The 27,455-nt window shown below is 42.7% G+C and overlaps 1 protein-coding gene across 4 annotated transcripts in view; it reads right to left on the reverse strand.

The window, feature by feature from the left end:
* Positions 1–27,455, reverse strand: part of LOC140118723 (arf-GAP with SH3 domain, ANK repeat and PH domain-containing protein 3-like) — a 92,965-nt gene that overhangs the window by 41,393 nt on the left and 24,117 nt on the right. For all 4 annotated transcript variants that reach the window (XM_072136976.1, XM_072136977.1, XM_072136973.1 and 1 more), the window contains exons 12-19: positions 15,618–15,705; positions 14,653–14,701; positions 8,359–8,519; positions 8,111–8,244; positions 3,782–3,873; positions 2,531–2,711; positions 2,351–2,436; positions 2,126–2,241 (exon numbers count right to left, since the gene is read on the reverse strand). In XM_072136976.1, the coding sequence (XP_071993077.1) occupies positions 2,126–2,241; positions 2,351–2,436; positions 2,531–2,711; positions 3,782–3,873; positions 8,111–8,244; positions 8,359–8,519; positions 14,653–14,701; positions 15,618–15,705 (907 nt within the window). The remainder of the gene's footprint in view (positions 1–2,125; positions 2,242–2,350; positions 2,437–2,530; positions 2,712–3,781; positions 3,874–8,110; positions 8,245–8,358; positions 8,520–14,652; positions 14,702–15,617; positions 15,706–27,455) is intronic.

The raw sequence follows: 27,455 nt of genomic DNA on the forward strand, positions 1-27,455 counted from the left end.
CTCTGTCCAACACCACCAATTGGAAAATGGTGATGTTGGAAAGCGTTGGGCTAGAAAGATCTGCCCGAAAATTGTCACAGATCACTGGCATTCTGCATTGACTGGCCAATGGCATCGATCAACGTCACAGGACCAATCAGATTGGTCCTGTGATGTCATCAGAGAGGTGTCGTCTGGCGATGCCGACACCTCCCACCGAGGTGTCACCCTGTCTTGCGACAGGGTGCCGTCCAAAATGCAAGTAGCGCTCTCATCCGATGTATCGGACGCTGAGCGTTATGTCACTGCGCTCAGCATCCGTTATATCCGAACAGGTTAATAATTGTGTGTGTGTCCTTTTAACCTTAGGGGATATTTTCACTTTCAGTTACAGGGAAATGTCCACCTGTCACTGGGGACCCGGCAGTCACGTGACCGCGAGTCTATGGAGCCGGCGGCCGCGCTGCTCAGCTCCTCTATGCATCGCGCTCATTCAGCACGATGCACAGAAGAGCAGAGAAGGGAGAAGCGGTAATGAACCGCTTGTCCCTAGGGTCTCCGAGTGTCGCATCGCTTGTCCCTAGACAAGCATCAAGTTAATTAGAAGGCAAAACGTCTGGTTCCCAATAAGTGGTAATAAAACTGAATGAACACAAATATCATCATAGACTTCTTAGGGCATATATGATAGCCCCTCCACTGCATTTTCGCCTTCCACCTCTTGATGTATTAGGGCAGCCCACTGCGCAGCGTTTATTCTTCATATGAAAGTCGCCGGCAGCAGCAAATGCGCCGGCGCGGGGACAGTAACGTAGAGAGTATCCTTTTCCTAGCACTAACTATTGATTGGTACCTATCTACTTGTTTTCTATGTGGCAATGTTGCATGCCGGTATACATACTTGTCTACATATCATATCTTTTCTTGGACATACATACTTGTTCACTTGCAGCAATTGATTATAGAGTGTTTGGAAGGAATTATTGGGCACCATTGAGTGCTTTTTCCAGGTGTTGTTTCATGTACATTACATGTTTTAAGTGATTTTAAATGTATGTCTTACTGTTTCTCTGTTTGGATTTCAATAAAATTGATATTGTACTGTGATAGATGAGCTTTATTGGTGCATCTTGTCTTCTTGTTGGTTTGCTGATTATCGTTTATGCACCAGCTCAATTGTACCATTGGTTGTGCTACCCTCCCTATCGTTTAGGAAACTTTCTTGTATATCATTGATGGTGTTTTTAAAACATTTTGCTCTCAAGTCTAAAATCCATCCTGGTCTACCAACAACAGTATGCTATTCTATTATATACCCAACTTGACAATCATTTGTTTTACATAGAAGGGGGGTTTTATAGAATGCACAATTATTAAATTTGACACCTTGTGAAAAATGTTCTTTACACTAAGGCAGCCTTTTCACAGGGCACGAACAATAGACCAGTGCTCCATTGTTTGCAGCCCTTTTTTTATTAGTAGGGGAGCTCTGCTCATGTGCCAATGACGATGGAAGAGGACTGCTCATTGTCTTGTACATAAGCCATAGAAACTAAGGCCATGTGTGAGCCCATATAAATACATGGGGGGATATTTATCATACACTGGCGCACGAGCCCCGCCGCTGCAAATTCGCAGCCCGATACATGAAGAGGCTTCTGCCTCTTGATGTATCGGGCTGCCAGTAGCGTAGCGTTTATCCTAGATAAAAACACAGCCGGCGACTTTTCACGTATGAAAAGTCGCTGGCAGCAGCGAGTGCGCAGACGCAGGGACAGTAACGCCCCGCGCTGGCCCACTCCCATCCGGCCACGCCCCCCGCTTGGCCGGCTGCGACCCCCCTTTACGCCCCTTCACGCCCCACTGGCGTGAAGGTGGCGGATTGGGGAAAATAATCGCAAAAGCTAGCAATAAGCTAGCATTTGCGATTATTTCAGGGCCTCTGCGCCAATGGCGGTGCGCAAAGGTCCTGATAAATATGCCGCATGGAGTCATGTGCTAACCATTGAAACAGTGGCTAGCACATGGCCCAAAACAATGTTCATGTGCATGAGGACTAAAACAGATGTGTAAAGATGAGATAATATTATTAATACACAGTTCTGGACTATCCTGACATTGGAAGGAAAACAGTACATGTGCTTACCAGTATTCACAGATGCCTTTGCTCTCAGGAGAAGCCGAATGCAATCTGGTTTATTATATTTGACTGCATAATGCAGCGCTGTTTGTCCATCTGCTGTAACTTTATCCAGCACTCCCCTGTGAAAGCCAAGTAAACCAAATAGTGAAACAAAGAAGCTCAATATACATCCATAGAAGCTGTATTACTGAAATGGCAGTGACATGCTTTAGATGCATATAAACATACCCGTTCTGAATTAGCAAATCCACTATTGGGAGGGAATTCCTCTCACTCACACAGACAGCAAGGTGAAGGGGATACTCCACATGATCCTTTGAAAATAAGGACACCAATACAGTTAGAAATGGTTGTTAGAGACAGATCCCTGCATTCAGTTTTAGTATTCTAATAGGTGTCATTAAGTACCTGGTTGTCCATGGGATCAAGAGGTTTACCCAGGTCTGCCCCGATCGCTATGCAATGCAGTAAGGCCATCAAGTCATGCTGTTGAATTGCTTCTCTAATTCCATGAACAATTCTGCTTCTTTCTCTGTCCACAAATCTCCGTTCAACATATTTTGTAGTGATGTAATCTTTCCTGGAAGCCCTATTACGACACAGAGATAACTACAGAAGTCCTAACTTTTGCTTACTAAAAATGTATCATTAACGATCTGGCAAAGAGCTTGGACAGTTTTCTGAAGAAAAGACACACTGGGGAACATTTACTAAGGGCTTTGCACCAGTTTTCTGTCGGACTTTGCACATTCATTCTAACGCAAACTGCTTGCAAAGGTATTTAAGAAGTGTTTGCACCACAAATGTGTCGCACACAACAGATCTACTAGGCACCATGCAACACAAATTAGGTGGTGTTCTGGTGCTCCGTCGGGTTAGACCAGAAAAAAAGTGGTGCACTCTGTCGGCCAGTTCAGGAAGTGCCAGAAATCATGAATCTGGCGCACCCTGCATTATACACAGGCAAGCCACGCAGTGCAGTTTGCACCATTCTTAGTAAATGTGTCCCACTGGGTGAGATTTATCAGGACTTTTTCCATCTAAGTCCTGAAATAATCGCAATTTCTTGCAAAACGCCAGTAATTGCAATTATTTTATCCTTTACAACATCTTATACTTAAAAAAAAGTATGAAAAACACAATAAATCCTACATATTTGGTATTGCCGCATCTACAAAAAACCTGTGATATATTTTTCATCAATACCTTCACAAAAAAAATTCTAAAAAGGGATTTAAAAAACTACATGCCCCCTAATGATGCCACTGAAAGAGAAACACTTTTCACAAAAATAAGACCTCATCCAACTCAAAGAAAATCAAAAGAAAATTACAGAAGTTGGAGATACTAAATTTGATTTCTACAGTATTGTTTTTGTTCAGTAAAATTGGGCAAGCATAAAAAGCTACGGTGAGCGGCCCCAAAAACAGTGCTAAAACTCCCCCCCAAAAATTTTCATTTTCTGTGTCCAAGCTCCCTTATATTGAGCTTATGCCCCTTTACAGAGGACACGCCCTTTTAGGCACATCAGTCACTTAAGTGTCTACAAACTTTATGAAACCTTTTCTAGTGCACGGTTTTTTAGTCAAAATTTTGGCATAAATACTGACAGAATTCTGACATAAACAGACTGATCTTGAAAGGATTACTGGTACTCACATATCACTGCTGGGTTTGGGTTTAGGACTCGGTGCTGGGAGAACTTCTTCAAAAATGTCATTAAATTTGGTATTTCCAATTGAAACTGCAATCTGAAAAAAAGATTAATATTAGGACATAATGACATTCAGAATATTAAATATGAAAACATAAAAGGACATAACATTAAAGCGGACCTATTAGGGTCAATGACTGCCGAATGTCGCGCGGCAGTCACCGCTGGCCTATGGAGTTACTTTAGTAAGCGGCTCCCTGTATACATAAAAACAGATTCTGGCAATCTCTGTATATTCTTTTATTGATAACAATATCACTCTGGCTACTCTGGTATTCTGAGATAATGCCTCATTTCAATTAATTTTATACCAAATGATGGGGTCTGAGACATATTTCAGACATCTCTTCTGTGTTATTTTACATATATTTACTGCAGCCCCAAAAAGTTTACTGTCTTTTCTGAATGCCCTGCAGACAGCGATCAGGAACGCTGTGGTTTCTAAGGTAACTAAACTCCATATTTGTCACCTCCCCATCTGCTGTTGTCATCGTACTCCAGACACACTACTTCCTTGTCTAGGAAGTGTCTCGGGGTATCACATGATTGGTCATGGGAGGAGTGACCAATCGTGGCCAACTCTGGGTCAGCATTTAGTGTGCATGCTCTGGCGTCTTTTGCCATGAATTCCGCTCCACTGAGCACTCATGTATGCCATGCAGCTCACACTTGAGCTAACGGCTCCCCAGCAGAATATATTGGCGGAGGAGTCTTTCCAATTGGTGAATGTAGAGATTTTTCACTATAGGGTTGAAGTTTGCCAATGCTTTTTATTTATACATAGTGTTCCTTCTGTTTTGTTTTTGCATTGCAGCCCTCTGAAAAGTCTGTCTAATGCAGAGGTCCCCAAACTTTTTACATAGGGGGCTGTTTACTGTCCCTCTCAGGCCGGACTATAATTTAAACATAAATAGCGGTACATGTCTACATCCATAATACACTGGGCCTCCCCTCAATTAATTATTTACTATACTGCACCCTTTTGAAATATTTTATTTATTGTTATTTAATTATTAAATATACTGGGCCCCCTCTCCGTTAATTATTGAATATGCTGCCCCCCGACCCCATTAACCCCTTAACGCCGAAGCCACATTTCACCTTCCTGACACGGCCCATTTTTTCAAATCTGCCCTGTGTCACTATAAATGGTTATAACTTCGGAACGCTTTAACATATCCAAGTGATTTTGAAATTGTTTTCTCGTGACACATTGTACTTTAGGTTAGTTGAAAAATTTTGGTGGTATGTTTTGCATTTATTTATGAGAAAATCAGATATTTGGTGAAAATTTGGAAAAATTCTCGATTTTCGAACTTCAAAATGTTCTACTTTTTCCATACATAGTCATAACCGCAAAAAAACGTAATAACTAACATTCACCGAATGTTTACTTTATGCATTTTCTAATTTTTGTAGGATGTTATGGGCTTTTGAACGTTAGGTGCGATTTTTCACATTTTCATACAAAACACAAAATCCTGCTATTGAGGGACCTACTCAGGTTTCAAGTCCCTTTGAGAGGCCTAAATAAAAGTAAAACCCCATAAATTACCCCATTATAGAAACTACACCCCTCAATGTACGTAAAACAACTCTTATGAAGTTTGTTAACCCTTTAATTGTTTTACAGGGGTTAAAACAAAATTGGATACAATTTTGAAAGTAAAATATTTTTAAATTAATGTGTTTTTCAAAAAATCTACAAATTTTCAGTGGATAAAATACCAAAACGCTGAACAAAATTTGATAAGCAATCCCTCCCGCGTATAACAATACCCCATATGTGGTGGTAACCTGCTGTATGAGCACACGCCAGGGCATCGAAGGGAAGCTGCGCTATTCAGAGCAGATTATGCATTGTCACTTTCTATTGGCTATACAATCTTTATTTTTTTGGCAATTTGGACATATAAGGGCTTATTTTTTGAGATGCACTTTACAAAATTTCATTTTTGTGGGTCATTAGCTTATTGATGAGATTTTATTAACTCTTGAATGTATGGGTGAAAAGAAAATTGTCAATTTTGGTTTCCTTTCTTTTTGTAATTTTTGGGGGTCATACACCGTACACTAAAAATATTATATTATCTTTATTCTACAGATTACTACGATTACGGTGATACCTCATTTATATAGTTTTTCATTTATTTTTACAATTTTACTGGAAAAAAAACTAATATAGAGGAAATCTCATTTGTTTTTGCATCGCCATCTTTTTGGAGACATAACTTCAATATTTTTTGGTTGACAGAGCTTGTGTAGGGCTTATTTTTTACGTGAGGAGTTGTCCTTTCAAGTGGTAACTATTTTTGATCACTTTTTAGAACATTTTTGTGAATGGATTTCATGAAAAATTTTCATTTTTGGTGAGTTTTTCGTGTTTTGTTATTACGGCGTTTACCGAGCGGGCCGAATAATGTCTCTGACTTATTGTACAGATTGTTACAGTTGCGGCGATACCAAATATGTGGGGGGTTTTTGGCGATTTTGTGGGTTTTTTACTTTATTACATGTGTATAGGGAATGTTTGTGTTTAGGGGACTTTAACTTTAATTCTTTTTATTTAAAAATTTTTATTTTTATTTAATGTTTTTAACAGTTTTTATTCCCTTTTACAGGTTAGCTTGAACAAGCGATCCACTGATCGCTTGTTCAAGCTATTCTTCACTTTACACAGTGTAATATAGAAGGCAGGGACCCGGCACCCGGAAGAGGATCGCGCAGCCCCGGGCACTGGCAGTCCTGGGGCTGTGATCGGAGCAGCGGACCCCCCGGTAAGCGCCACGGTGGGGTCAGATTCTTGTCAAATGTCCCTAACACGACTCAGTGAACGCGACCGCAGCATGTTAGGGGTTAACATCCACGATTGGAGAAATCTCCGATCGCGGGTGTTAGAGGCGGGTGTAGGCTAATATATATAGCCGACACCCGCAGCTTCTGGTGCCAGCTCTGTTCAGAAGCTGGCGCCAGAAGATTTACATAATAGTACTGCAAATTGCGGCAACACACTTCCCGCGATGCAGTACTATTACGTCAAATGTCGAGAAAGGGTTAATTACTAGACTGCCCCTCATAATTAATTATTTCCTATGCCCCCCACTTTTAATTATTTAATATGCTGCCCCTCCACCATTAATTATTTCCTATACTTTCCCCCACCATTAACTATTTTCTATGCTGCCCCTCATAATTAATTATTTCATATGCTGCTCCTCATAATTAATTATTTCCTATGCTGTCCCTGCACCATTAATTAGAAACGGTCCACAAGCCGTAGTTTTGGGACCCCTGGTCTACTGCATGACGAAACGCATCAGAGCATGCATAATAACTAAGGGACTACTAGGGCAGTCCGTTAGGGTGAGATGTAACGGGACCACCCTTTTAAGGGCGGGAGTTTATTCACATCACAGGGGGATAGGGACCTACCCCAAGGTGATCTAGGGTGAATAGTATCATTTTTGCCTCTGCCCACTTCATCCGACCATTTTTAATTATTTACAGCTACAGAAAATGGAACCCTGTCCGATCAAATAATTGCGATAACGCTACACACATGAAAAAATCATGGAAAATGAGTAAAAAACACGTGTCATGTAGCAAAAACCGAATCTAATTTTTATTAATGAAAAATATATACACACAAAGAAAAGAAACATCACATGGACAGATATAGAAACAATTAAAAAGTGATGCAGACCAACTGCACCGCTATACAAAAATCACAACAGGCTTCTGGCACCTCATAATGACCAGTACATCTGTACACGGAGCTCCTAAATGCAACACTACAAAATTCCTCAAATATAATATCCACAGCTAAGCAGATTAGCATAGAACATGATATCCATAACATATGATCTTCTCCATGTGAGGAAAACTATTATGACAATCAAATAGCAAGAACATTGGGGGAAAAAAATAAGCACAAACACGGAGACCTACATAATTGAGGATGATAAACATCTGCTAAACAAAAAAAATTCACTATCATACGAACCGTGGTGTACAGGAGTATCGCCTCAGGGGAGGAAGCCGCATTTGGTTTCTAGTGATTTTTAGGGCCACGCAATAACTTTCTAGTTTCATCACCTTATTAAACTTTGTTGGCAATAAAACTTAAAGTTTATCTCATGGCTGTGCTTTAGCTAGTATGCATTTACTCCCTTTGAGAATATATTTCATTCCTGAGCTAATTGTTTGAAAGTGGACAACCCCCTCAAGGTACATCTCTTAAAAACAGATATTTTCAAATTCAATGTGATTCTTACCAACAGTTCTGAAGTGCTCAGTAAGTCAAGAGTCAAAGACTGGACTCGTGAGTAGCGCACTCCTAAATCACGGTGAATCCCAGAACACTCAATGCAGATGACAATTCCTAAGTTTGTGGATACCCAGGATGGATCTTTAAACGGAAGAACAAAACAAAAAGTCAGAATAAAGTATACATAATAGTATGCAATATACATAAATAAAAATATTTACACCATAAAATGAGAGAGATCAGAAGGGAGATTACCGGGAGCTCCACAGTCACAGCACACTTGGTTCCCAGGTAAGGACCTAATCTCATTAATGATCTGCTTTGCCAGTTGGTTCGAGTTGTCATTTGACCCCATATTTCCACTAAAGGCTGCATTTAAGGACTCATCTTTACTGTTCTGAAGCACTGATATCCATCTAGATGAAAAAATGAAAATGAGGCCTAAAAATCTGTGTTGCAGTAGGTATAGTACCATGATCAACCCTTATTAAATTAGAAGGTGCAACATTTGTTAATTACAATATGCCGACAATGTCCTTCTGTGTGCAACTTTCTGTTTAACTCAATTCCCATTATTAGATCATGACATTGAATATAAGTCAACACATCAAAGCCACATCAACATATGCATACATTATACACTCACCGGCCACTTTATTAGGTACACCATGCTAGTAACGGGTTGGACCCCCTTTTGCCTTCAGAACTGCCTCAATTCTTCGTGGCATAGATTCAACAAGGTGCTGGAAGCATTCCTCAGAGATTTTGGTCCATATTGACATGATGGCATCACACAGTTGCCGCAGATTTGTCGGCTGCACATCCATGATGCGAATCTCCCGTTCCACCACATCCCAAAGATGCTCTATTGGATTGAGATCTGGTGACTGTGGAGGCCATTTGAGTCCAGTGAACTCATTGTCATGTTCAAGAAACCAGTCTGAGATGATTCCAGCTTTATGACATGGCGCATTATCCTGCTGAAAGTAGCCATCAGATGTTGGGTACATTGTGGTCATAAAGGGATGGACATGGTCAGCAACAATACTCAGGTAGGCTGTGGTGTTGCAATGATGCTCAATTGGTACCAAGGGGCCCAAAGTGTGCCAAGAAAACATTCCCCCACACCATGACACCACCACCACCAGCCTGAATCGTTGATACAAGGCAGGATGGATCCATGCTTTCATGTTGTTGACGCCAAATTCTGACCCTACCATCCGAATGTCGCAGCAGAAATCGAGACTCATCAGACCAGGCAACGTTTTTCCAATCTTCTACTGTCTAATTTCGATGAGCTTGTGCAAATTGTAGCCTCAGTTTCCTGTTCTTAGCTGAAAGGAGTGGCACCCGGTGTGGTCTTTTGCTGCTGTAGCCCATCTGCCTCAAAATTCAACGTACTGTGCGTTCAGAGATGCTCTTCTGCCTACCTTGGTTGTAACGGGTGGCGATTTGAGTCACTGTTGCCTTTCTATCAGCTCGAACCAGTCTGCCCATTCTCCTCTGACCTCTGGCATCAACAAGGCATTTCCGCCCACAGAACTGCCGCTCACTGGATGTTTTTTCTTTTCCGGACCATTCTCTGTAAACCCTAGAGATGGTTGTGCGTGAAAATCCCAGTAGATCAGCAGTTTCTGAAATACTCAGACCAGCCCTTCTGGCACCAACAACCATGCCACGTTCAAAGGCACTCAAATCACCTTTCTTCCCCATACTGATGCTCGGTTTGAACTGCAGGAGATTGTCTTGACCATGTCTACATGCCTAAATGCACTGAGTTGCCGCCATGTGATTGGCTGATTAGAAATTAAGTGTTAACGAGCAGTTGGACAGGTGTACCTAATAAAGTGGCCGGTGAGTGTATATATAACATATGTACATTATAAAACAAGCATCGTAAAAGAGTTTCTGACAAAATTAGACATCCATACAATGAAAATAGAACCATTTAAAAGGTGTCTGTCTGCAGAGGAAATAACTAGTTAGATATTTTCAACCAAGGTTTTAGACATGTTTTAAAAACTTTTTGGTCAATTTTAACATGTTTTCATGTTACTATTAATATGTAATAAAACAGCCGATATTCTGCTAATTTTTATTTGGGCCAATAGGCCTGATAGATGCTAATTCTATAAGGGTTTTCTATACAGCAATCACCTCATGTAAATCATAGTTACAATACAAAATAACATCTATAAAGAAAAAAACATAATTGCCTGTAATACTGATGATAGAAGATGTGACAGCTTATTCACACCTCTTATTTTCACAAAAAAATCCTAGAAAACTCTCCATAGACCTAAATAAATTGGTTCCAGAACCTTGTCTCCTATAGTCATGAGGCTGCGGTAAAGTATATAATTAAATGCTGTTAGAGCTTAGGCAACATAACAGCCTAGAAAATAATGAAAATAACATAAAACTAAATCTCAAAAAGTAAAAAGGGGATTTTAAAATGTAAAATTTTCTGAATTTAATAAGTCAAAATATCAATTGGCCATACAAATTGCATGTCTGGGGTGAAGCCCACTCCAGCATGTCAGCTAAAGACACAATCCAGGAGGAGCTGCAAAAGACACTTTGAAAACTGCATGTACCCTCTGGACCTGTCTCTGAACCTGGAAAATGGTGATCGATTGACACTGAACATATTTATAACATATTTATGTTTATATAATCTTACAGCTTCTTAACCCTTAACCCTTTACATGTGGTGTTTACATTGCATTTTGAGATTTGCCTCATTACATTGCTGTTAACATTTGATGTTAACAAAACACAAATGTTTACAGTAATGTAAGTAGGCTAATCTCCTCTCCTCAGCTGTTGCATTTCAAAACGCAATTTAAACACCACATGTGAATGCAGTCTTCCTGACACAACCCTCTGTCACTTTATGTGGTTATAACTTTGAACATTTTAGCATATCCAAGTGATTTCACTTGAGCTATTGTGCTTCATGTTAGTTGAAAAATTTGGGTGATTTTTTTTTTATTTAAGACAATGGAAATTTGGTGAAAATTCGGAAAAATTATCTATTTTCATAATTCAAAATGTTCTGCTTTTCAGACTGACAATCATACCACCAATATTACTTGCTAACTAACATTTACAGAATTTCTACTTATGATGGTTATTTGTTATGGCAGCATAGAGCAGGTTCAATCAGATGCCCAATGATTAAATTACTCTAAGGGGGAAAAAAGTTCAAATCAACCCTTTCCTTTGTACAGATTTAAAATTAAGTATACAATAAATATCATAAACATGTTAGGTATCAACGCATCCCAATCTATTAATATATTAAACAGTTATCCCCAGCAGTGAACCCTATAATGGAAAATAGCAGCTAAATGTCTGAAACGCCACTTTTTTGTCATTTTGGAAATTCAAATAAAAAGTGATCAAAAGGTCGTACAGACATCAATGTAAATGTTTTCACGTTCTGCAACAAATGGCAGTCTACACAGCTCCGTACAGGAAAGCATAAAAAAAGCTCAGAATATGGCAAATTAAAAAAAATATAATTTTTCGTCTATAAGGTTTTCCTTTTTTAAAACCTAACAAAACCTATATAAATTTGGTATCCCACCAATCGCTCCGACCCAAATAATAAAGGGAAGGTATGGTTTGAAGAGCACTGTGAAGGTCATAAAAACAGAGCCCACAAGAATATGCTGCCAAAGCAAAAAAGAACTTTGTTGGGAAGAGATTAAAGAGAACAGAACTGCAAAAATTCACCTGGACATTTAGGCCCCTTCCACACTAGCGTTTTTCACACGCAAGTTCTGCGCGTGCTTTTGACGCGCAGAACTTGCATTGCACTCTGTCCCATTGTTTCCAATGGGCCTTTTCTCATTTGCTTTTTTTTTCACGCGCGTGCTTGCGTTTGTTTTGACGCGCGTCAAAATCGCAACATGCTCTACTTTTGTGTTTCACGCGCGTTTCACGCGCCCCATTCAAGTCTATGGAGACGCATCAAAAACGTATTGCCCTCGCAAGCAATGCAAGTGCAATGCGTTTTAAACGGATGGGTTGCTAGGTGACATGAATAATTCCCCTGCTCGAGATCGAGCATTTAATTTAAAAAAACACAGTGAAGAACAGTGAAGAATAGAATAAAAACAGTGAACACAGGATTATTTAAGTGAAAAACACAGTGAAGAACACAGTGTAGAATAGATTACAGATGTTCGGCACATCTGCTTACTTGTCGGGAGATACGCGCGGAACGGTGCCAACAAAATAGCATGTGATGAACAATATATATGTGTGTAAAGAAGACATTGCAGATGTTTCCATACATCTGCTAACTTATCAGAAGACATTCTTTTTCAATTAAATAAAACATTTTATTCCTGAACCATGGTCCCTTTGAAAAATGCTGGAGTCTCCCATTTACTTAAAAAACGTGCGTGAAGAACGCACCGAAAACGCAAAAAAAACCGCGAACAACACGCGAGTGAAAAACGCAAAAACGCTAATGACTCCAAGGAAAAATGGAACAAAAACGCAGCCAAAAACGTCAGTTTTTCAATCATTGCACCCTGACGTGCAATGTGTGGAAGGGGCCTTAGGCACCAATGACCCTTGGTCACAAAGGGGTAAAACTAATTGCCCAAGGTCCCTCTAAAATGTCAAAAGAAGTTGAATATATATGAACATTTTTGTTTGCATATGGTGCTCTTTAAATGATAATAAAGGTGGTTTTCCTACATAATATTATGGCAGGTGGGGGTATGCCCATTTGTAATGATTTTATAAACAAAGCGAGTGAGGTTTTTTTATACAGCCGCCAAGCATATGGCCAAAAGTTCTACAGGAACCACAGCTCTGTGCAGGTTAATGGTGCTGTGCCACAGTTCTCTGAATATTGGCATTATGCAGGGGATAATTCTGAGAAAACCTTATAGTCTGAGGAACAGAAGGGGTTCTGTCCATCCCAGCAGCCCACCAAGAATCAAATTAAGATGGCATAATCTACCCAATGTCATTCCTCATAATAGTGGGAAACCTCTGTAAACATCCCTCCCTTGAAATTCCTCTACTTGTGCCTAAACCACACCTGGATGCTTGGGCCATAAAACCAGTATCCACTAGAACCATATCCTATCATAAAACCTAATGGTCAAAGGGGGGGGGGGAGTGTTGATTCTAGTAACATCCATTACAGAGGTAAATAAGAGCTAATTCCCTGTATGAAATAAATTTGTGGAATGATTCATATTTCAGCCACATACCTCCATCCAGGTCTCTGCTGTTACTGTATCAAAAGCAACAGGTAGCAATTAAATCATTCCCAAATCATTGCTAATGTTATCGTCATCTTTAGTATGCATGTGTGCGGGACATTATGAGGGAAAAGATGGACGCAGATTGATTGTTTTTATCTGCTTCCCTAGGCACCAGACTTATAACATCACATAATGTATTCAGTTGTTTTTATCCCTTTTATTTTATGGAACAGTTTATTTTAGCATTGCATGTCTGTTTATTTTATGATACCCTTTTGTATATTTTGTACATCAAAACTTCACTTTTATAAGAGCCTTAATGTGTTTAACCCCTTAACGCTCTGCGCCGTAGCTCTACGGTGCAGAGGTACAGGGAATGTATGAAGAGGGCTCACGGACTGAGTCCTCTTAATACAAGGGTGGGGTTTGTTGCATATTGCAGCAAACCCCCACCGCTAATAACCGCGGTCGGTGCTTGCCTTAACCCCTTCATTGCCGCCGGCAAAGTCGCCGGCGGCATTTAAAGGACGGCGGCGCGTGGGCGCCACCATCTTTATTACGATCGTTGCTCCCCCGAACGTCATCGGGGGGCGGCGATCGGTTGCCATGGTAGCCTCGGGTCTTCGTTTGACCCAAGGCTACCTGGCTTTTGCAGATTCGTTACAATGAGCCAGTGGCTCATTGTAATGAATGAGCTGCAAAAATGCCATATACTGCAAAACAGTAGTATTGCAGTATATGGTAGGAGCGATCTGACCATCTAGGGTTAATGTACCCTAGATGGTCTAAGAAATAGGGGAAAAAAAAGAAAAAAAAAAGATTAAAAAATAAAAAAAAATTATAAAATATTAAAAATTTAAATCACACCCCTTTCCCTAGAACTGATATAAAACATAATAAACAGTAAAAATCAGACACATTAGGTATCGCCGCGTCCAAAAATGCCCGATCTATCAAAATATAAAAACGGTTACGGCCAACGGAAGAAGAAAAGACCTCCTGGGGGTGTCTCAAAGGTGAGTTTTTACTTTATTTTTTTTTTCTTGACTCAAGTATGTTCTTCAGCACAATTTTTTCTGCTGAAAAAACCTGGGTTATACTTGAGTATATACGGTAATTAGTGAGTGTAATATTGTATTTGGGCATTGTCTATTTGAGCAGCTGAAATAGCTTCGGTTTTGGAGGGTGGATAGCTGTCAGAGAACGGTCCAGTGTGACCATGCAGGCTCCCTTCCTGAACCTAAGTTCATGACAAAGCATCTTCGACAATCCACTTACAAAAAGGAAACATATACACAGATAAGTATCTGCTTACACAAATGCCTCAGCTTCATCCTCTGCCTGAAAATGGTATGTTCTGTTATCTGGAAGAAAAGATGTGGAAATTATGTAGTAATGCACACTATTAGATCAATTACCATGCATGAAAATGTTACCACAAAGTCTCCTAGACAGGGCAGTGCTTGTTACAAGCTAAAAAACAGATTTGGAGCTTCATGGTCAAAATACACTCCAAACAAGGCAACCTTATACACATCTTTCTCCCCTGATTCCTAATGACTTTATTAACTTTTGAATAAATAAAGAAGATGAGATCCAGCCAGAGATCTGCATGTCTGTGTGTTAGGTTCACAATAAATGACCTGGTGATAGGTTTGACTTTGCACTGGATACAACTTGCAAACTGCTTGCACTTGTATTTATGAAACGTCTGCACCAGTTTTCAGGTGTGACTGCATTGTGTCTGCCGTGCCGAAAACTTAGGGTGTTCACAAAGGGGTACACAAAGGGGTGTTCCGATGCAGAGTCTGACCGTACACCATATTTATTATTGCGACTCAACAGAATTGTGGCGCGCGTCCATTAAACTAATTGCACAAAAAAACCCATAAGCACTCCGTTTAAGTACGACTGGCGTGTGCCAGATTATTGAAGACCTTAAGCGAGTATTCAATAATCTGGTGCACTCTGCGCATTAGTGCAGTTTGCATTACTATTGATAAATCTGGGCCATTAACCTCTTAAATCCTTCATTCTTTATTGATCAATATGGCACTTGCTGGCCTATTGTGATCAGAATGGTAACATAAACAGCACAACTAAATCTCAACAGAAATGAAAATCACCTAATTGCATTAATGAAAACCATCTCTGTAATATAGATAAAATATGTTCTCTTTTTTCCTGTGACCTTTCTACCAAATCTATAAATGTTAATGCTTAATGTCGTTTACAGGTTCATATATGCTTAGATGAATAATTCCATGTTCCATAACTCACGTGTGATTAAGAAGAAGCTTCTTTTGTCCTCTACATTTGGCCTCACTTGACATGTCAGCAATTTAATTTTAGCTGGAGGTCGATTGATCTGAAAGTAATACAGGAAAAGGCCTTTTACAACAGTGATACTTCAAGCTAATAAGATTACTAAATGCACAAATAAGAAGTATTTAAAGATTTAAAGTCCATCAATTGTTTACCCGCATCCTCTCCGCATACTCTACATCCATAGAATAAAGACAATGTCCGTGATTGGTACACAACTTCCAGTTCATGGAATCAGCAGGAATTAATGGATATGTTCCCACATAGCAAATTTAGCAAGAATTTATGAAGCTGACATTCAATTTTATGCATCTGAGTAGGGTTGTTTTTACAGAATGTTCATGGGCTTAACCCCTTAAGGACCAAGCTCATTTTCACCTTAAAGGGGCCTTCTCATGAAGACAAGATTCCTAAATATACTTAGGATAGCAAAATAACACATTCTCTAATTCCCTGTTATTAAAATACAGCATTTCAGAGATATCATTCTAACCTGTCTCTATCAGTCCTGGTGAATACAATTTTGGTTTTCCCGGATACGACTGTAAATCTTCTGACTATGGTCGGATTCTTCTCATGAGTAACTTCTCTTGTCTGCACACTAGAGTGCTCTTTGCCTCCTGCACTTCCCTATGAAAGACCAGCTCAGACAAAGGCACTTCCTGCCAGCAAGCAGCATGCAGAGACTTTCTCTACAAGCTACAGACAGATAAGTTCTTTATCCGGAAGGGAGGCATGTAGCAGAGCTAAGAGCGCCATTGTGTTTTATAACCATCTCATGGATCTCATCATCTCTCATCTATCTCATCTCTCTTTTTCTATATATCAGATACTAGTAGAATGTTCAGAAGCTAAATTAAAGGTTAGATAAAACTGTACCCTGACAATTTAAGCACATTGTCAGCACACAGCATCTTTCCCCGCCTTTTCCCCCCATGATTGCCTCCCCTCCCCCGCGCGGGCCGTCTCAGGACCCCAGGGCTGCCGGCAGGCAGTGCCATTAAGATGGTGTCTATGACGTTATCTTAAAGGCACAGTGTCAGCCTATGCATGTGTATAGGCTGACACAGCCAAAACTCTGCAATACATATAAGGAGACATACACTCACCGGCCACTTTATTAGGTACACCTGTCCAACTGCTCGTTAACACTTAGGGGCAGATTTACTTACCCGGTCCGTTCGCGATCCAGCGGCGCGTTCTCTGCACTGGATTCGGGTCCGGCCGGGATTCATCAAAGCAGTTCCTCCGACGTCCACCAGGTGGCGCTACTGCGCTGAAGTCCGCTGGAATGCCTCGAAATACACCGGCCTATCCAGGATGAAGGTGAGTGAAATTTTCGCGACACATTTTTTTTTTTAAATGCGGCGGTTTTTCCGAATACATCGGGTTTTCGTTCGGCCGCCCCCCCCCCCCCGTTTTCCGTCGCGTGCATACCGGCGCCGATGCGCCAAATTCCGATCGCGTGCGCCAAAAACCCGGGGCAATTCAGGTACAATCGGCGCAAATCGGAAATATTCGGGTAACACGTCGGGAAAACGCGAATCGGGCCCTTAGTAAATGACCCACTTAATTTCTAATCAGCCAATCACATGGCGGCAACTCAGTGCATTTAGGCATGTAGGCATGGTCAAGACAATCTCCTGCAGTTCAAACCGAGCATCAGTATGGGGAAGAAAGGTGATTTGAGTGCCTTTGAACGTGGCATGGTTGTTGGTGCCAGAAGGGCTGGTCTGAGTATTTCAGAAACTGCTGATCTACTGGGATTTTCACGCACAACCATCTCTAGGGTTTACAGAGAATGGTCCGAAAAAGAAAAAACATCCAGTGGGCGGCAGTTCTGTGGGCGGAAATGCCTTGTTGATGCCAGAGGTCAGAGGAGAATGGGCAGACTGGTTCGAGCTGATAGAAAGGCAACAGTGACTCAAATCGCCACCCGTTACAACCAAGGTAGGCAGAAGAGCATCTCTGAACGCACAGTACGTCGAACTTTGAGGCAGATGGGCTACAGCAGCAGAAGACCACACCGGGTGCCACTCCTTTCAGCTAAGAACAGGAAACTGAGGCTACAATTTGCACAAGCTCATTGAAATTGGACAGAATATTGGAAAAACATTGCCTGGTCTGATGAGTCTCGATTTCTGCTGCGACATTCGGATGGTAGGGTCAGAATTTGGCGTCAACATCATGAAAGCTTGGATCCATCCTGCCTTGTATCAACGGTTCAGGCTGGTGGTGGTGGTGTCATGGTGTGGGGAATATTTTCTTGGCACTCTTTGGGCTCCTTGGTACCAATTGAGCATCATTGCAACACCACAGCCTACCTGAGTATTGTTGCTGACCATGTCCATCCCTTTATGACCACAATGTACCCAACATCTGATGGCTACTTTCAGCAGGATAATGTGCCATGTCATAAAGCTGGAATCATCTCAGACTGGTTTCTTGAACATGACAATGAGTTCACTGTACTCAAATAGCCTCCACAGTCACCAGATCTCAATCCAATAGAGCATCTTTGGGATGTGGTGGAACGGGAGATTCGCATCATGGATGTGCAGCCGACAAATCTGCGGCAACTGTGTGATGCCATCATGTCAATATGGACCAAAATCTCTGAGGAATGCTTCCAGCTCCTTGTTGAATCTATGCCACAAAAATTGAGGCAGTTCTGAAGGCAAAAGGGGGTCCAACCCATTACTAGCATGGTGTACCTAATAAAGTGGCCGGTGAGTGTATAATGCAAAAGGAAGTCTAAATCATAACACGATCCCCCACATATATACCATCACTGCATCTGTAACTACAGTAGAATAAAAGTACATAATTATTGAACCCGCATGATGAACGCCGCTATAAAAAAAACTGTTAAAAACCCGCCAAAAATTATGATTTTTACCTATTTAATCCTACAAAAAATGCAATAAAAAGTGATCAAAAAACATATGTACTCCAGAATGATACTGTTGCAAAGTACAACATTTTTTTTGTAAATAAACGCAAAACCTATCAGCCAACATTTACCACTAAAATGAAGTACAACATGTGAGGAAAAAACAAAAAAACAATCTCATTATCGCTTTGGTAAGTAACAGTGTTCAAAAGTTATAACCAAAGCGAAGCAAGTCAAAATACAAAAATGGGGCTGAGCCTTAAGCTACAAAATGGCTGCATCCTTAAGGGGTTAAACATCTTTAAGGGGTTATTTATGTTCTGTGAGTCGGTATGATTACGCCGATAAACCATTTATATAGCTTTTTTATGTTTGAATAATTTTACTGAAGAAATGCATTTGGAGAGAAAACCACTTGTTTTTGCATTGCTGTTTTAGGGCGTAACATTTTTATTTTTTTGTTGATTGAGCTGTATTATTTCTTGAGTGATTTTTTATTGGAATCATTGTGGCGCAAATGTGACTTTTTGATCACACTTATTGCACTTTTTGTTTGGTTGGAAGCGCAACTATTCTAATTTGTGGCCTTTTTTAATAATTTTATTTAAAAGTATGCACTCTAAAGGTTTTGTAATGATTTTATTTTATTGTATGGGTTGTTACGGAAGTGGCATTATGTTATACGTGCGGTTTGTGCGGTTTCACCTTTTATTCTATGTAGGATTCTGGACATTTTGGGGGCATTTAGGGGACTTTTATTACTTTTTATACATTTTGTACATTTTTTAAAACTTTTTTTAAACATTTTTTCACTGTCCGTTTCTAAGACTTGAACAAGCAATCATTTTTGATCGCTTGTTCAAAGTAGTCAGTCTATGCCAGGGCAATCATGGCGGGGGCATACATAGAAGCCCTATAGAAGCCAAGGTCAAACATGTTTGACATTGGGCACTAAAGGGTTAAACAGCTGGGATTGGGGCTATCACCATCCCAGCTGTTACTGCAGAAGACCCATAGTCTCATATAGCCGTCTCTCACACTGCTGTCACCCTTGATAGTTGTCAACGGGGAAAGCAGTTGAAGACAAAAATGTAAATCCAGGGGCGCAAATTAGCTGCCAACCAAGACGTACATTTTCGTCCAAGGTCCTTAAAGGGGTAAAAGGAACCCATCACCATGTCACCATTGTAATCTGCAAACAACATTTGATGGAGCAGAGGGGTTATAATAATAATAATCTTTATCTATATAGCGTAATCAAATTCTGTAGAGCTTTACAAATCATTAAGCAGATTAATATATAGATTTTTGGGAAAAGATTCAATATGATTGGCATTCATTCAATTCTAAGTATCTATTTTCATCTACTGAAACATTCTGTTTCTTCCCACTTGTTCACCTCTCTCAGTAAGTTGAGTTATAGGTTTACCGGGGAACAGATTTAGACGGAATGGCAAGATATGGCCGAAAGAACAGTGAAGGTTTCTATCAATATGTGCTATTACTAGGTAATCTTAAGATGGTACATAGTACCAACCAGCAAAGCCAATATGAATTTTAACCCAAACGTTTTTTTTTACCTTTTCTTTCATTGATTTAGGATCATGCTGTCTGTAAATGCATCAAATGTCTCTGTCATGTATCATAAACTTCTCTGCATGAAATCACTTTGAGTAAATATAGTTGAACTTTTAAAACAGCTGCTGTTAATTCAACTAAATCCATAGATGTTCTCATATTCAATGCATTTACATGTAAAGCTGTCTGCAAATGTTACAGAGCTGTATGGCAAACCATATGTTTTAAGCACTCTGTTTGTAAACATAAGAATTTAAGATACACATGCTGCAAAGTGTAGGTTCACTTCTCTAGGAATCAAATCTGTAGACAATATACTCTTATAAAAAAAGATTACTCCAAATCTAAATAAAGGTTCTTATTAGAGATGAGCGAACATGCTCGTCCGAGCTTGATGCTCGGTCGAGCATTAGGGTACTCGAAACTGCTCGTTACTCGGACGAATACTTCGCCCGCTCGAGAAAATGGCAGCTCCCGCCGTTTTGCTTTTTGGCGGCCAGAAACAGAGCCAATCACAAGCCAGGAGACTCTGCACTCCACCCAGCATGACGTGGTACCCTTACACGTCGATAGCAGTGGTTGGCTGGCCAGATCAGGTGACCCTGGGATAGACTAGCCGCTGGCCGCGCTGCTCGGATCATTCTGTCTCTGGATGCCGCTAGGGAGAGAGCTGCTGCTGGTCAGGGAAAGCGTTAGGGTGTTCTATTAGCTTACTGTTAGGCAGGAGTGATTCTCAAAGAACCCAACAGCCCTTCTTAGGGCTACAATAACGTTCTACTTTTTTTATTTTAATTTGCATCTTTTACCATTTTGTGAGGAATTAGCAGGGGGACTTGCTACCGTTGTGTTTAGCTCTTAGTGGCACACATATCCATAGCAAAGACCGAAGTGGGAAAATTCAGTAGGGGTTGGATTTCTATTAGGCAATAACTCAGTGTCATCTCATCTGGCATAGTAGTGTGCTTCCTTTGATACTTGGCTAGAAAATAGCCATAGGAGAATACAAACAGCTTCTTGAAGCCTACAGTAGCGTTCTATATATTTGATTTCTGGTTGATCTGCTGGTGGCTGTAGTTTCTGCAGTGCATGTACTTGCCAATTCTGAGCAATTTGTAGTGAGACTTGCGACCGCTGTGTTCTGCGCTTAGTGGCGCACATATCCATAGCAAAGGCCGAAGTGGCAAAATTCAGTAGGGGTTGGATTTCTATTAGGCAATAACTCAGTGTCATCTCATCTGGCATAGTACTGTGCTTCCTTTGATACTTGGCTAGAAAATAGCCATAGGAGAATACAAACAGCTTCTTGAAGCCTACAGTAGCGTTCTATATATTTGATTTCTGGTTGATCTGCTGGTGGCTGTAGTTTCTGCAGTGCATGTACTTGCCAATTCTGAGCAATTTGTAGTGAGACTTGCGACCGCTGTGTTCTGCGCTTAGTGGCGCACATATCCATAGCAAAGGCCGAAGTGGCAAAATTCAGTAGGGGTTGGATTTCTATTAGCCAATAACTCAGTGTCATCTCATCTGGCATAGTACTGTGCTTCCTTTGATACTTGGCTAGAAAATAGCCATAGGAGAATACAAACAGCTTCTTGAAGCCTACAGTAGCGTTCTATATATTTGATTTCTGGTTGATCTGCTGGTGGCTGTAGTTTCTGCAGTGCATGTACTTGCCAATTCTGAGCAATTTGTAGTGAGACTTGCGACCGCTGTGTTCTGCGCTTAGTGGCGCACATATCCATAGCAAAGGCCGAAGTGGCAAAATTCAGTAGGGGTTGGATTTCTATTAGGCAATAACTCAGTGTCATCTCATCTGGCATAGTACTGTGCTTCCTTTGATACTTGGCTAGAAAATAGCCATAGGAGAATACAAACAGCTTCTTGAAGCCTACAGTAGCGTTCTATATATTTGATTTCTGGTTGATCTGCTGGTGGCTGTAGTTTCTGCAGTGCATGTACTTGCCAATTCTGAGCAATTTGTAGTGAGACTTGCGACCGCTGTGTTCTGCGCTTAGTGGCGCACATATCCATAGCAAAGGCCGAAGTGGCAAAATTCAGTAGGGGTTGGATTTCTATTAGCCAATAACTCAGTGTCATCTCATCTGGCATAGTACTGTGCTTCCTTTGATACTTGGCTAGAAAATAGCCATAGGAGAATACAAACAGCTTCTTGAAGCCTACAGTAGCGTTCTATATATTTGATTTCTGGTTGATCTGCTGGTGGCTGTAGTTTCTGCAGTGCATGTACTTGCCAATTCTGAGCAATTTGTAGTGAGACTTGCGACCGCTGTGTTCTGCGCTTAGTGGCGCACATATCCATAGCAAAGGCCAAAGTGGCAAAATTCAGTAGGGGTTGGATTTCTATTAGGCAATAACTCAGTGTCATCTCATCTGGCATAGTACTGTGCTTCCTTTGATACTTGGCTAGAAAATAGCCATAGGAGAATACAAACAGCTTCTTGAAGCCTACAGTAGCGTTCTATATATTTGATTTCTGGTTGATCTGCTGGTGGCTGTAGTTTCTGCAGTGCATGTACTTGCCAATTCTGAGCAATTTGTAGTGAGACTTGCGACCGCTGTGTTCTGCGCTTAGTGGCGCACATATCCATAGCAAAGGCCGAAGTGGCAAAATTCAGTAGGGGTTGGATTTCTATTAGCCAATAACTCAGTGTCATCTCATCTGGCATAGTAGTGTGCTTTGATACTTGGCTAGAAAATAGCCATAGCAATAGGATAGCATTGTTTGGTTTTAAAAACTCAAAAAAAAACAAAAAACACAAAAAAAAAAAAAAAACACAAAAAAAAAAAAAAAAAGTAAAAAAAAAAAAATAAAGTTATAACTCTCATTTTAAAAATGTTTAACCCGAGGGCTAGGGGTAGAGGACGAGGGCGGGGACGTGGGCGTCCAACTACTGCAGGGGTCAGAGGCCGTGGTCCTGGGCGGGGTGAGACACCACCTGCTGATGAGGGAGCAGGGGAACGCCGCAGAGCTACACTCCCTAGGTTCATGTCTGAAGTTACTGGGACTCGTGGTAGAGCACTGTTGAGGCCAGAACAGTGCGAACAGGTGATGTCGTGGATTGCTGACAATGCTTCGAGCAATTTGTCCACCACCAGTCAGTCTTCCACGCAGTCCACCCATGTCACCGAAATCGCCACTCCTCCAGCTCCTGCACCTCAGCCTCCTCCCCCCCAGTCTGCCCCCTCCCAGGAAAATTTGGCATTTGAACCGGCATACTCTGAGGAACTGTTTTCTGGACCCTTCCCACAGTCACAAACCACTTGTCCGGTTGCTGCTGAGCAATTTTCCGATGCCCAGGTTTTCCACCAGTCACAGTCTGTGGGTGATGATGACCTTCTTGACGTAGTGGAAGTGTGTAAAGAGGTGTCCGACGATGAGGAGACACGGTTGTCAGACAGTGGGGAAGTTGTTGTCAGGGCAGGAAGTCCGAGGGGGGAGCAGACTGAGGGATCGGAGGATGATGAGGTGACAGACCCAAGCTGGGTTGAGAGGCCGGGTGAACACAGTGCTTCTGAGACGGAGGAGAGTCCTCGACCTGAACAGGTTGGAAGAGGCAGTGGTGGGGCCAGACGGAGAGGCAGGGCCAGAGCTGGTGCATCAGCGCCACTGTCAACTAGTGAAGCTCCCGTGGTGAGGGCTCTTGCGGCGAGGGCTAGATCTTCAGAAGTGTGGAGGTTCTTTAAGGAAACACCGGATGACCGACGGACTGTGGTGTGCAACATTTGCCAAACCAGGCTCAGCAGGGGTTCCACCACTACTAGCTTAACTACCACCAGTATGCGCAGGCATATGAATGCTAAGCACCCCACTCAGTGGCAACAAGCCCGTTCACCTCCGGCCGTGCACACCACTGCTCCTTCCCCTGTGTCAGCTGCTAGTCAGCCCCCTGCCCAGGACCCTGGCACAAAAACCCCATCGTCGCCTCCACGATCCTCCACAGCATCCACCAGCGTTCAGCTCTCCATACCCCAGACGCTGGAGCGGAAACGCAAATATAGTGCAACCCACCCGCACGCCCAAGCCCTTAATGTGCACATCTCCAGATTGCTTAGCCTGGAGATGCTGCCCTATAGGCTAGTAGAGACCGAGGCCTTTCGCAACCTCATGGCGGCGGCCGCCCCTCGGTATTCGGTCCCCAGCCGCCACTACTTTTCCCGATGTGCCGTCCCAGCCCTGCACCAGCACGTGTCAGACAACATCATCCGTGCCCTGACCAACGCCGTTTCTGACAAGGTCCACCTGACCACGGACACGTGGACGAGTGCTGCCGGGCAGGGCCACTATATATCGCTGACGGCACATTGGGTTAACTTGGTGGAGGCTGGGACCGAGTCTGACCCTGGGGCTGCTCATATACTGCCGACGCCGAGGATTGCGGGGCCTACCTCGGTCCAGGTGTTTCAGGCCTACTATGCCTCCTCCTCCTCCCACCCCTCCTCCACCTCCTCCTCCGAACTACCATCCGTGGGCACGGCGCCATCAGTCGGTAGCTCTAGGCACAGCAGCAGTGCCGTCGCTAAGCGACAGCAGGCGGTGCTCAAACTGCTGAGCCTAGGCGACAAAAGGCACACCGCCCAAGAGCTATTACAGGGCATCACGGCGCAGACTGATCTGTGGCTGGCACCGCTGAACCTCAAGCCGGGAATGGTTGTGTGTGACAACGGCCGTAACCTGGTGGCGGCTCTGCAACTCGGCAGACTGACACATGTGCCATGCCTGGCCCATGTGTTAAATCTGATAGTGCAGCGTTTCCTCAAGACATACCCCAATCTGTCTGATTTGCTCACGAAGGTGCGCCGCATCTGTGCGCATTTCAGGAAGTCCAGCCCAGATGCTGCCACTCTCAGGGCAGCGCAGCGCCGCCTCCAACTGCCCGCTCACCGACTGTTGTGCGACGTGCCCACGAGGTGGAATTCAACACTGACCATGTTATCCAGAGTTTACCAGCAGCGCAGAGCGATTGTAGACTGCCAGATGTCAACTTCCACCAGAACTGGTAGTCAGGTCAGTCAGCTTCCTCAAGTCTACAATGAGGAGTGGACGTGGATGTCTGATATCTGTCAGGTGCTGAGTAACTTTGAGGAGTCAACACAGATGGTCAGTGGCGATGCCGCCATCATCAGCCTCACCATCCCGCTGCTTGGCCTGTTGAAAAACTCTCTGGTCAGCATGAAGTCGGAAGCTTTGCGCTCGTCACAAGAGACGGGGGAAGAATATTCCCTTGTTGATAGCCAAAGCACCCTGAGGTCTGTTTCTCAGCGCATATCGGAGGAGGTGGAGGTGGAGGAGGATGAGGAGGAAGAGGAGGAGAATGTTGGCGAGACACAAGAGGGGACCATTGTTGAGTCCTTCACTGTTCAGCGTGTATGGGCAGAAGAAGAGGAGTTGGAGGAGTTGGAGGAGGAGGAAATGGACAGTCAGGCCAGTGAGGGGAGTGAATTCTTACGCGTTGGTACTCTGGCGCATATGGCAGATTTCATGCTAGGCTGCCTATCCCGTGACCCTCGCGTTCAAAGAATTTATTCCAGCACCGATTACTGGGTGTTCACTCTCCTGGACCCACGGTACAAGCAAAATCTTCCCACTCTCATCCCTGGAGAGGAAAGGAGTGTGAGAATGCATGAATACCAGCAGGCCCTGGTGCACAAGCTGAAACAGTATTTCCCTTCTGACAGCGCTAGCGGCAGAGTGCGTAGTTCTGCGGGACAAGTAGCGAGGGAGAGTAGGCGAGCAGGCAGCTTGTCCAGCACTGGCAAGGGTACGCTTTACAAGGCTTTTGCCAGCTTTATGTCACCCCAGCAAGACACTGTCACCTGTCCCCAGTCTCGGCAGAGTAGGGCTGATCTTTACAGAAAGATGGTGAGGGAGTACGTAGCTGACCATACCATCGTCCTAAATGATCACACAGCTCCCTACAACTACTGGGTTTCAAAGCTGGACATGTGGCACGAACTGGCGCTCTACGCCTTGGAGGTTCTTGCCTGCCCTGCCGCTAGCGTCTTGTCCGAGCGGGTTTTCAGTGCAGCTGGTGGCATCATCACCGATAAGCGTACACGCCTGTCGACTGACAGCGCTGACAGGCTGACGCTTATTAAAATGAATAAAGGCTGGATTTCTCAGAATTTCCAATCTCCACCAGGTGAAGGAAGCTCAACCTGAATAATTGATCCACTCCTCCTCCTCCTCCTCATTTTCCTCCTTCTCCTCCTCTTTGTACAGTAAAGCAGAGGAAACTGGCTATTTTTTGACAGGGCCCACTGGCTCTTGCTATAGTACTTCATGCATTTAATTTTTCTGGAGGGCCACCTACCCGGTCCTCTGTTTGAAACAATTTTTGTGAGTGCCACATACAGGCACTCAATCTATTCCATTTTACTGCAGGGCCACCTACCTGCTCCTCTGGTTTGAAACATTTTTGGGACTGCCACATGCAGGCACTCAATCTATTCCATTTTACTGCAGGGCCACCTACCTGCTCCTCTGGTTTGAACAATTTTTGGGACTGCCACATACAGGCACTCAATCTATTCCATTTTACTGGAGGGCCACCTACCTGCTCCTCTGGTTTGAAACATTTTTGGGACTGCCACATACAGGCACTCAATCTATTCCATTTTACTGCAGGGCCACCTACCTGCTCCTCTGGTTTGAACAATTTTTGGGACTGCCACATACAGGCACTCAATCTATTCCATTTTACTGCAGGGCCACCTACCTGCTCCTCTGGTTTGAAACATTTTTGGGACTGCCACATACAGGCACTCAATCTATTCCATTTTACTGCAGGGCCACCTACCTGCTCCTCTGGTTTGAACAATTTTTGGGACTGCCACATACAGGCACTCAATCTATTCCATTTTACTGCAGGGCCACCTACCTGCTCCTCTGGTTTGAACAATTTTTGGGACTGCCACATACAGGCACTCAATCTATTCCATTTTACTGGAGGGCCACCTACCTGCTCCTCTGGTTTGAAACATTTTTGGGACTGCCACATACAGGCACTCAATCTATCCCATTTTACTGGAGGGCCACCTACCTGCTCCTCTGGTTTGAAACATTTTTGGGACTGCCACATACAGGCACTCAATCTATTCCATTTTACTGCAGGGCCACCTACCTGCTCCTCTGGTTTGAACAATTTTTGGGACTGCCACATACAGGCACTCAATCTATTCCATTTTACTGCAGGGCCACCTACCTGCTCCTCTGGTTTGAACAATTTTTGGGACTGCCACATACAGGCACTCAATCTATTCCATTTTACTGGAGGGCCACCTACCTGCTCCTCTGGTTTGAA

This window comes from Engystomops pustulosus, chromosome 2 (genome assembly GCF_040894005.1).
Source record: "Engystomops pustulosus chromosome 2, aEngPut4.maternal, whole genome shotgun sequence".
NCBI classification, from domain to species: domain Eukaryota; kingdom Metazoa; phylum Chordata; class Amphibia; order Anura; family Leptodactylidae; genus Engystomops; species Engystomops pustulosus.